General features: G+C 45.6%; 1 protein-coding gene across 1 annotated transcript in view; it reads left to right on the top strand.

The window, feature by feature from the left end:
• Positions 1 to 12,230, top strand: part of LOC147124903 (dedicator of cytokinesis protein 11-like) — a 458,563-nt gene that overhangs the window by 153,015 nt on the left and 293,318 nt on the right. Inside the window, exons 14-15 of the mRNA XM_085994653.1 lie at positions 1,032 to 1,114; positions 2,182 to 2,304. Coding sequence (XP_085850779.1) covers positions 1,032 to 1,114; positions 2,182 to 2,304 — 206 coding nt within the window. The remainder of the gene's footprint in view (positions 1 to 1,031; positions 1,115 to 2,181; positions 2,305 to 12,230) is intronic.

Here is a 12,230-nt window from a genome sequence, read left to right as displayed (position 1 = left end):
CTTTTAGTCCTTGCTCCCTCATGTATTTATCTAACTTTCCCTTAAATGCATCTATGCTATTCCTCTCGACTACTCCTTGTGGTAGCATGTTCCACATTCTCAACTCTCTCTGGGTAAAGAAGTTTCTCCTGAATTCCCTATTGGATTTATTAGTGACTGTCTTATTTTTATGACCCTTAGTTTGGTCTCCCCCACAAGTGGAAACATCTTCTCTACGTCCACCCTGTCAAACTCTTTCATAATTTTAAAGACCTCTATCGGGTCACCCCTCAGCCTTCTCTTTTCTAGAGAAAAGAGCGCCAGCCTGTTCAGTCTTTCCTGTTAGTTATGTTCTAAGTATAGTTGTGACACTTTGAAGTCTGAAGGACGTGCACTAAATTTAGTTGTGAAAATATTGTCCACCGGGGATCTCACGGCCAGCCCTGTACATCGGTGATATGGACGTTCACTGCCCACAATACCTGGTGTGCAAGGCTGGTGGGTTGAGGCTTCCTGCCAGTCTCTCAAATTCATAAAATTAGCACCTCCCTCCACAAAGCAAATATGTCATGCATACAGGAGTCAGAATATCTGCAGCCTCTGATTAACTTTAGAATTCATGCTTTTTTTGGAAAAAATAGAGATGGCTTCATGCTGCATTCTGACCAGCAATCTGAAATTTGCAAGAGGCTTTCATTGTAAGGAACGCCCCTCACGGAAGAACAATTGAACTCTGACTGACCTCACCCCATGTTTACTTGTAGCAATTCCCTTAGACCTTGTGGCTTTAAAGGTAGGCAGCATCAGCTAAGCAGCAGAATATTATATTGTGCGATACATGGCATAGTCCTACGAGCTTATATACCCACTGATCATTGGACTTACTGAGCAATGCCATTGGAGGTCTGCTGGTATTAGTATATATTGCAAGCAAGTGCAAATAATGCAGAACTTTGAAATAGGCCAGTAGTCTAGACATTGTAAGTGCTCGAGTGGTACCTGAGTTTGACTTGTTTCCAACACTGTTCTGATGCATTCCTCTCCATCTCCAGGCTGCTCAGAAAGTGCTTAAAGCTGCCAAGCAGATATGCAGCAGACTTGGACAATACAAAATGGCCTTTGCTTGGGCTGCAAGGTCAGTGTTTATGTGTTCGATCCATTTGTAGTTGCACATTTCTTATGAACTGTCTATCACCCACATTTGACTGCTAAAGATTGCTCTCTTAAATTAACTTTTTAGATAAAGAACTTGGATAAAAAAGAAAAACCTGCATTTCTATAGCACCTTTCATGACCTCAGGACGTCCCAAAGCGCTCTACAGCCAGTGAAGTACTTTTTGAAGTGTAGTCACTGTTGTAATTTAGGAAACGCAGCAGCCAATTTGCGCACAGCAAGCTCCCACAAACAGCAATGTGATAATGACCAGATAATCTGTTTTAGTGATGTTGATTGAGGGATAAATATTGGCCAGGACACCAGGGATAACTCTCCTGCTCTTCTTCAAAATAGTACCACGGGATCTTTTACGTTCACCTGAGGGGGCAGACGGGGCCTCGGTTTAACATCTCATCCGAAAGACGGCACCTCCGACAGTATAGCACTCCCTCAGCACTGCACTGGAGTGTCAGCCTGGATTTTTGTGCTCGAGTCTCTTCAGTGGAACTTGCATTTATATAGCACCTTATCATTTCCCAAGGATATCCCAATAGACTACACATCCAATGACTTACTTTAGAGGTGCAGTTTTGTGGGGAAATGCAGCAGCCAATTTGTGCAAACAGCAAAACCCCGTAAAACAGTGAATGGGAAGAATGACCAACTACTCTGTGTTGTTTTTGATGTGTTGGTTGAGAGAGGAATGTTGGCCAGGACACTGGGAGAACTCTCCTGCTCTTCTCCGAATACTGATATGGAATCTTTAACATCCACCTGAACAGTTAGCTAGGGCCTCCGTTTAACATCTGATCTGAAAGACGACATCTCTGACAATGCAGCACTCCCTCAGTACTGCACTGTAGCGTCAGCCTAGATTATGTGCTCCGATCAAGAGCAGTGTTAAATAATGGCAATCTCCAGACTCCTATTTCTAACTAACAATTTAGATATTGCAGAGTCTGATGCTATTTTTAAATTAAATTTCACGTAAAGTTAAAGCTAGAGTTGACTCTAAGTACAGTAACAATTGTGTGTTTTCCTCCCAGACCCGTGTTTAAAGACACTGAAGGTTCTTTCGACACAAGTGGAAAATTCTCATCTTTCTACAAGCAGGACAGTAGCAAGCTGTCTACTGAAGACCTACTGAAAATGCTGGCAGACTTCAAAAAGTGAGCACTTGGTCTTTTCAGAATAAAAAAAAAAAAATCATTTATGGGATGTGGGCGTCGCTGGCAAGGCCAGCATTTATTGCCCATCCCTAATTACCCTTGAGAAGGTGGTGATGAGCCGCCTTCTTGAACCGCTGCAGTCCGTGTGGTGAAGGTATTCCCACAGTGTCGTTAGGTAGGGAGTTCCAGGATTTTGACCCAGTGACGATGAAGGATCGGTGATATACTTCTAAGTCAGATGGTGTGTGGCTTGGAGGAGAACATGGAGGTGGTGGTGTTCCCATGCGCCTGCTGCCCTTGTCCTTCTAGGTGGCACAAGTCCTCAGATGTTGGTGAGGAGGACTTTGCAGGGTTGACTGGGCTGGGTGTGCCGTTGTCATGTTAGTAGCCGGTTTCGAGGTCGATGCTGGGTGGTCCATCCGATTTCATTCTTACTGTGTTTCGTAGCAGTTTGTTACAACTGAGTGACTTGCTAGGCCATTTCAGAGGGCAGTTAAGAGTCAACCACATTGCTGTGGGTCTGGAGTCACATATAGGCCAGACCAGGTAAGGACGGCAGATTTCCTTCCCTAAAGGACATTAGTGAAGCAGATGCATTTTTATGACAATCCGACAGTTTCATGGTTACCATTCCTGATACTAGCTTTTTTATTCCAGATTTATTTAATTAACTGAATTTAAATTCCCCAGCTGCCATGGTGGCATTTGAACTCACGTCTCTGGATCATTAGTCCAGGCCTCTGGATAACTAGCCCAGTGCCATTACCACTACGCTACGGGAATTGGAAATCGAGATCTGTATTGGGTCTGAACTTGAAACTTCTCAAGTATCTTAGGAGGCACCTTACTGGCAAATTCACTGCTTGGTCCTCCTGTGCCTGAAAGGAGTGAGGGTGATAGCAATGGCTGCAGTGTTGTATTTCTATCTCTGACCCGTGCTCCATCGAACATGGCTCCCTACTGGCAGCTCAGGATTGGTGAATTGACCATCTTGCGGCAGAGCCACCAAGGGTCTCAGAACAATTATTAATAATCCCTTTAACTACAGTATAGTGCAACCGCGGACTGCACCTTTAAACTGCCTGTTAACTGTACTGTATGGTGTTTTCCTGCACTCCACGTGATGACGTCATGACGCTGCTCACGTGACCACCAGTGGCGCGAAGAACGTGATGACTGTAATGATATCAGCAAATAGTGATGGTATTTGCCTGTTTGATTATGATGCCTTACCAGCATATTTGCCTGCTTGATTATTTATGCCTGACCAGCAGAGGGCATGTGACAGAGGCAGAGGTTAGTTTAGTTTTAGTTTCGTTTTAGATGGATCTCTAAGATGCTGTTAACTGAGTCGAACAAACTTTAGATAAAAAGTCATTCTCTTTCATGAATGTGTCGTCATTGAACCCACGTACAAATCGATACATGGTGTCAGAAGTGATTGAAAGAGATGAAGAGGAAAAATCTGAAGTTAAATCAGCTCTCCACATATTAGCAAGCCAAAAGAGAACATCGTTACTTACCATTAGAGAATAGCTAACGAAGTGAAAAATGGAAGGTTTACACCCACCGGCGAAGCTTCAGTTGACAGGTAATGTGGCTGAAAATTGGAGGAGGTTCAAACAACGTTTGGAGTTGTATTTAGCGGCAATCGGAGCTGACGAGAAAAGTGATAAAATGAAAGCGTCAGTGCTCTTACATGTCGTGGGTGATGAAGCGCTGGAGGTGTATAATAACTTCACATTCACTGCTGAGGGAGACAAAATGAAGCTAGATAAAATAATGGAACAGTTTGAGGCCTACTGCATACCTAAACGTAACGTGGCGTTTGAGAGGCATAGATTTTTCACATGTGTACAGAAAACGGGAGAGACTATTGATCAGTATGTGACTGAACTGAGAAACCGAAGCAAAACGTGTGAATTTGGGGGACTGACAGACTCGCTGATAAAAGACAGACTGGTGTGTGGTATTCCAGATAATGGTCTAAGGGAAAGACTGCTAAGAGAGCAAAATCTAGACCTGGGAAAAGCCATAGCACTGTGTAGGGCTACAGAGACTGTGACGTTGCAGGCAAAGGAGCTGTTCAGTGACAGTAGCTGCAACGTGGATGCAGTGAGAAAGAACGGACACAAACCGCTTAACAAAAAGCACCAATGTGAAAAAAGAGGCGTGGCCAGCGAACAAAAATGAAAGGGGCAATCGAAAGCCATGTAGTCGATGCAGCATCCACCAAGAAAGTGTCCAGCATATGGTAAAACATGCAATAGTTGCAACAAAAACAACCATTATGCCCGTTGCTGGAAGAACCAAGCGCAACAAAGCAAGGTCCATGCAGTAGATGAAAGCGAGATAGAGGAGTTCTATGTAGATGTTGTGTCTGAAAACAAAAAAGAAAAAAGAGACTGGATGTTGACACTAAAAGTGAATGACATACACATTCCGTTTAAATTGGATACTGGAGCACAAGTTAATGTGATATCAGAGACTGATTTTAAGAAAATTAGACCCAGACCAAAGATACATGGAATAAAATTGAAAGTGACAGGATACTCGGGTACTGATATACCAGTGAAAGGAAGATGCATTGTCAAAGTGACACACAAGGACAGAGAGCACACGCTAGCATTAATCGTGGTGCCAAAGGATGTGCAGGCCATACTAGGTTTAATAGCCTGTGAGAGACTGAACCTGGTAAAGAGAGTACTCGTTGTGGAAAGCGAAGGAGAGACAGTCTATGATGAACTCATGAAAGAGTACAATGACCTATTTAAGGGTCTAGGCTGCCTTCCAGGAGAACACACGATCAGAGTAGATAAAAGTATGCCAACGGTCATACATCCATGCAGAAAAGTTCCGTTTGCTCTTCAAAAGCAACTGAAGGCAGAGTTGGATAGGATGGAAAGCCTGAACGTGATTCAGAAGATAGATGAGCCAACTGAGTGGGTGAGTTCCCTCGTTGTGGACAAAAAGAATGGAAAGCTCAGAATTTGCCTGGATCCAAGAGATCTAAACAGAGCAATAAAGAGAGAGCACTTCAAGCTTCCTACACATGAGGAAATCATGTCACAGTTTGCAAATGCAAAGTATTTCAGCAAGTTAGATGCATCATCAGGATTTTGGCAGATGAAACTGGACGAGGCAAGTTCAAGACTGTGCACGTTCAACAGTCCATTTGGCAGATACAGATTTCTAAGGTTACCATTTGGCATTGCCTCAGCTCCTGAAGTGTATCACAAAACTATCCATATGATCTATGAGCACCTGGAGGGAGTTGATACATCAATGGATGACATCATAGTATGGGGAACCACGAGAACTGAGCATGACGAGAGACTGAAAAAAGTGCTGGAAGCAACAAGGAAAACAAACCTGAAGCTGAATAGAGAGAAATGCCAGCTCGGGGTGACAGAACTGACATTCGTGGGAGATATCCTTAGCAGTGAGGGCATCAGACCAGATCCCAGAAAGGTGTCCGCCATTGAGAATATGCCAAAGCCACAATGCAAAAAGGACGTGCAGAGGTTTAATGGAATGATCAACTACATGGGTAAATTCATATCCAACCTCTCAGAAAAGATGGTGCCACTGAGAAGACTAACTGAAAAGAACATAGAATGGGAATGGAATCATGAGCATGAGAAGTCATGGAGCGATCTAAAGAAACTGCTCACAGAGGAACCAGTTCTGAGGTTTTATGACCCAGCGAGACCCATCAAGATATCATCAGATGCATCACAGAGTGGGCTCGGTGCCGTTCTTCTGCAAAAATATGACTACTGGCAACCTATTGCATATGCATCGCGCTCAATGACAGACGCGGAGACGCGATATGCTCAAATAGAAAAGGAGCTGCTCAGCATCACATACGCCTGTGAAAGATTTCACCAGTTTGTGGCAGGACAAGCAATCAGTGTAGAGACTGACCATAAGCCCTTGATTGCATTGTTCCAAAAGCCACTAAAAAGCTGCCCGCTTAGAATACAAAGAATGATGATCAGGCTGCAACGCTATACACTGAATGTTGCGTACACACCGGGTAAGCTGATGTATACAGCAGACACGTTGTCCAGAGCTGTTAACCCAAGTGAGCCCGCAAACACCAAAATGGATGAAAAAGTGAACGCCTACGTGGACATGATCACAAGTGCACTGCCCATAGCAGATGCAAAAATGGAGCTCATAAAGACTGAGACAAACAAAGATGAAACAATGAGACGACTGAGGAAAAGCATCTTGGATGGATGGCCCAACATGAAGCAAGACTGCTCACCTGACATGGCAGAGTACTAGAACTGCAGGGCGGAACTATCAGTGGTCGAAGACATCATCTACAAAGGAAGTAAAATAGTAATCCCAAAGAGTCTGAGAAAAGAGATGCTAAAAAGGATCCATGGAGGACATCTGGGAATCGAAAAGTGTAAGAAAAGAGCACGAGAGGTGATGTACTGGCCACGAATCAACCAAGATGTGACAAATGAGGTGTCAAACTGCACAATATGCCTGAAATATTGAGCAAGCAATCCGGTAGAACCACTAAAGCCACACCCAGCGCCAGACAGACCTTACCAGAAGGTAGGCGCTGACCTATTCGTATGTCAAGGGAAGGACTATCTTGTAGTCACAGACTATTACTCCCTGTATCCAGAGGTGTGTAGACTGTACACCACCACTGCAGATGCTGTGATAACATGTATGAAAGCCATATTCTCCAGACATGGCGTGACAAGCGAGGTCTTCACAGACAACGGACCCCAGTTTTACAATGCAAGTATCCGACACTTTACCAAAGAGTGGGACTTTGTCCACACAACGTCAAGTCCTCCCTTTCCACAGTCCAATGGACTAGTGGAAAAATCAGTCCAGACAGTGAAAAGACTGATGTACAAGGCAAAAGACAGTGGAACTGACTTCTACCAGAGCATGCTTGTATACCGCACAACACCGCTCGAGTGTGGTATGTCACCAGCCCAACTCCTTATGGGACGTCTGCTAAGGTCAAACCTGCCCATTCCGGAGAACCTCCTGAAAACAAAAGAGGGGGAGAAAGTGAGTAAGTTCAAAGAACAACAGAAAGAAAAGCATAAGTACTACTATGACAGAGGAACACAAAACCTACCTGAACTCCACACTGGTGACCAAGTAAGGTTCAAAGACAAAACAAACATATGGACTCAGAAGGGAACTGTTCTGAGTGAAGTACAACCAAGATCATACACCATTCAGACAGATGAGGGTGCTGTTCTGTGAAGAAATCGTCGGGATCTTCTCATGAGACCAGCCACAGCAAGTCAAAAGACTGATACTGTTGAACAACCTGATCACACAGCTGAGAAACCATCATCGGAGGCAACAACTCAGATTCAAGGACAATCAATCAGAAAATCCTCAAGACACGTGAAGCCTCCTGAGAGACTCATTGAGCAAATTTAAGGACTATTGTTATAGAAGGAAGTAATGTTATCTTATTCTCTCCAAGTTCTAGTGTATTTACATATTTCATGTGAACACACAAAACAAGGTTAACTAACTTTGTTAATGATAATGTAAGTTCATTAAGTGTTACAGTTAAAATGCAGAGTAATACAAAGAAAACATGTTGTTAGATAAAAGTAAAATACTTTTGTTTTTAGAAAGGGAGATGTAATGATATCAGCAAATAGTGATGATATTTGCCTGTTTGATTATGATGCCTTACCAGCAGAGGGCATGTGACAGAGGCAGAGGTTAGTTTAGTTTTAGTTTCGTTTTAGATGGATCTCTAAGATGGTGTATCATGTAATGCTGTGAACTGAGTTGAACAAACTTTAGATAAAAAGTCATTCTCTTTCATGAATGTGTCGTCATTGAACCCACATACAAATCAATACAATGACGTCATGACGTCAGCTTCCAGAATCTTCCAGCAGTCGTCGAGTGCCCAGCAAGCTGTATAGACCTGTATACCGTTTCTCCTGTAGTTTCCCTGCTAACTTCGTTGTTCATTAAAACCTGTTGATTTGATTCATCGAGTCGAATACTTTATTCAGCTAGGAACCTCCATTCCTACAATCTCTTCTTTCTGTAAACACCAGTGTTACAGAGGTGTTGTCTCCTCTTGCTCAGTGCTGTGTACACTAAACAAGCTGAGAAATGTGGGAGGCGTTCACTTCTTGTATGGGGATACGCAACATGATTTCACGCAGCCCGTGCATGTTATTGGCATGGAGTATTTACACTTGCAGCTCTTTGCAGGTGGCCAAAAGTTTGGAGCTGTGTCTGCTCTTATGGCGACCTAGCTGGTGATTGCCTGAGCTGGCTGAGGCTGCATAAATTCTTGATCCACTTAGACATTGTAGTATTACATAAAGCTGCACTTATAAGTTGAGACATGCAGTTATATTTTAGGAGTGTGTTTTCGGTGATGAGCTACTGACTGAGGTTTTTACAGGCACGGTGGATTAATTTTGTGACTATAAAATATAAATTGTGCAAAGTAGAAAAGGTGATGATGTTGCCGAGCACCAAACTTTGCTAATGTACAGGGTGTCACGTTACTAAGGGGCAAATCTGTGCTAATGTACAAGGTGTCACGTTACTAAAGGGCAAATCTGTGCTAATGTACAGGGTGTCACGTTACTAAAGGGCAAATCTGTGCTAATGTACAGGGTGTCACGTTACTAAGGGGCAAATCTGTGCTAATGTACAGGGTGTCACGTTACTAAAGGGCAAATCTGTGCTCATGTACAGGGTGTCACGTTACTAAAGGGCAAATCTGTGCTAATGTACAGGGTGTCACGTTACTAAAGGGCAAATCTGTGCTAATGTACAGGGTGTCACGTTACTAAAGGGCAAATCTGTGCTAATGTACAGGGTGTCACGTTACTAAAGGGCAAATCTGTGCTAATGTACAGGGTGTCACGTTACTAAAGGGCAAATCTGTGCTAATGTACAGGGTGTCACGTTGCTAAAGGGGCAAATCTGTGCTAATGTACAGGGTGTCACGTTACTAAAGGGCAAATCTGTGCTAATGTGCAGCGTGTCAGGTTACTAAAGGGCAAATCTGTGCTAATGTACAGGGTGTCACGTTACTAAAGGGCAAATCTGTGCTAATGTACAGAGTGTCAGGTTACTAAAGGGCAAATCTGTGCTAATGTACAGGGTGTCACCGCCCGGTTCACGGGGCCTTACTGTGCCGGCAGCGGCGCAAGTTAAGGTGGAGGTGCGGGGCGGCCGCTTTTTCGGAGGCTGCCTGCCAGCACCCCCGTCCCCGGCCTCCTAACCCCCCCCGCCCCGCGGCATAACCGGCTGATTCCCGAGAGCCCGGCACTTCTCCTTGGTGCCGGGCTCATTTGCCAGCACTCGCGAGCGGGGATCGCGCTGTTGCAGGCACCTCCCCCTTAACAGTGGGAGGAAGGCCTGCAGTACCGCAGCCTGCCGTGCCGCAGTGTGTGGCGATGCGGCAGGTTGCGCTGCGATAATCAGTTTCAGCGCCCTAAGAGGGACGCGGAGCGCCTCGAGCCTCGCCCCGTGTCCCTCGAGGGGCACTGAAACTGAATTTCTGGCGATCGGTATCACTCCGATCGCTGTGCTAAATCCTGCGCTCAGGCGACTTTTGCGCCACTTTGGGGCCCCAACCCAATTTCTAGGCCTTGGTGTCACGTTACTAAGGGGCAAACCTGTGCTGATGCAGAGGTGTCACGTTACTAAGGGGCAAATCTGTGCTAATGTACAGGGTGTCACGTTACTAAAGGGCAAATCTGTGCTAATGTAGAGGTGTCACGTTACTAAGGGGCAAATCTGTGCTAATGTAGAGGTGTCACGTTACTAAGGGGCAAATCTGTGCTAATGTAGAGGTGTCACGTTACTAAGGGGCAAACTTGTGCTAATGTACAGGGTGTCACGTTACTAAGGGGCAAATCTGTACTAATGTACAGGGTGTCACATTACTAAAGGGCAAATCTGTGCTAATGTACAAGGTGTCACATTACTAAGGGGCAAATCTGTGCTAATGTACAGGGTGTCACGTTACTAAGGGGCAAATCTGTGCTAATGTACAGGGTGTCACGTTACTAAAGGGCAAATCTGTGCTAATGTACAAGGCGTCACATTACTAAGGGGCAAATCTGTGCTAATGTACAGGGTGTCCGGTTACTAAAGGGCAAATCTGTGCTAATGTACAGGATCTCACGTTACTAAAGGGCAAATCTGTGCTAATGTACAGGGTGTCACGTTACTAAAGGGCAAATCTGTGCTAATGTACAAGGTGTCACATTACTAAGGGGCAAATCTGTGCTAATGTACAGGGTGTCACGTTACTAAAGGGCAAATCTGTGCTAATGTACAAGGTGTCACATTACTAAGGGGCAAATCTGTGCTAATGTACAGGGTGTCACGTTACTAAAGGGCAAATCTGTGCTAATGTACAGGGTGTCACGTTACTAAGGGGTAAATCTGTGCTAATGTACAGAGTGTCAGGTTACTAAGGGGCAAATCTGCTAATGTACAGGGTGTCATTACTAAAGGGGCAAATCTGTGTTAATGTACAGGGTGTCACATTACTAAAGGGCAAATCTGTGCTAATGTACAGGGTGTCACGTTACTAAAGGGCAAATCTGTGCTAATGTGCAGGTGTCACGTTAATAAAGTGGCAATGCCTTTTTTTTTATAGACTTTTCCTTTTAATGAGAACCATTTGATAGCTGTGAAATGTCATCTTTTTGATTCTTTCAGCTTAGTTTTAAGGTTTGTTTAACTATTAATCCACCAGCACTGGATTAGATCAGGTCCATGCAGTGGCTTTTGATGGGACGAGGGCCTAGAAATTCAGTGGGCTGTGCCACCCGTTAGTGCCTTAAGATGGCGCTAAGTGGGTCGGAAGCCACTGGCCACACCTCCCACTAAATTCAGCGGGACGCTAATGGTGGCGCTAGCCGTTAGCGCTGCGCCGCTACCGATGACGTCATCGGTGTGCGCAGTGCCCCGCTGACGCCCAGGCCGCGATATTAGGAAGCGCCCCCTGATTTACCGCCGGACGCTATGTGCGACCGGTTCAGGGGGGCCAACCTGCGGCGGTAGAGGCACAAATTAAAGGAGAGGTGTGGGGCGGCCATTTTTGTTGCTGGCCGCCTGCCAGCACCTCTCCGCGCTGCCGTTCCCGGCCTTCTGACCCCCCCCCCTCACGGAGTGCCGGCTGCGTTCCAAGAGCCCGGTACTTCTCCTCGGTGCCGGGCTCTTTTGCCGGCACTCGCAATCCTCGGGGGCCCAGCTGGCCCCCAGATCGCGCAGAACAAGGCCCCTCACCATTAAGTAGGGGAGGAAGGCCTGCAGTACCACAGCGCGACGTGCCGCAGCGTGTGGCGCTGCGGCACATTGCGCTACGATATTCAGTTGCAGCGCCCGAAGAGGAATGCCGGCCGCCTCCAGTAGCACCACGCTTCCCTCTGGGGCGCTCCAACTGAATTTCCAGCGGGCGGCCGCGAGTGCTTCCGGGGCGCTACTTTTAGCGCCCTGGCGAGGCTGGCACCCCAAATGGGGCTATAGTGAATTTCTAGGCCTATGACTTTGCTGCAGGGTGTTGACGTACACTTCCTGAGAACAGGAGCTATGTATTTCTGCTCACCGGCACGGCTTGACACTCATTCCACTGGGGAAGTTTATTTCAGGCAGTGACTGCTTTCTGTCACAAGTGGGTAATCTGATGGTGGAAGCAGTGAAGCTGATGGGTGATTGTGCAGGAAGCTGTGCGGCAATGCTCTCCGAAGCATCCTTAAAACAAGGGTTAATCCAATGACACTTAAAGCACGGTACATGGCATGGAAGGAGATAAGTTGGAACTCATCATCATTTCCTATAAAGCTGATCTCAACACTCCAAGTTGATGGCAGGCTGAAGGTGGTGTGCTTCCAACAGGAAAGGAAGGTCAATCAGTAACAGCACTACTGGCA

The sequence above is a fragment of the Somniosus microcephalus genome, chromosome 1 (assembly GCF_052327205.1).
Source record: "Somniosus microcephalus isolate GS21.2 chromosome 1, FLI_Smic_1.0, whole genome shotgun sequence".
In the NCBI taxonomy this organism is placed as follows: Eukaryota; Metazoa; Chordata; class Chondrichthyes; order Squaliformes; family Somniosidae; genus Somniosus; species Somniosus microcephalus.
Note: the sequence above shows the minus strand (reverse complement) of the source record. Positions and strands in the feature narration are given on the sequence as shown.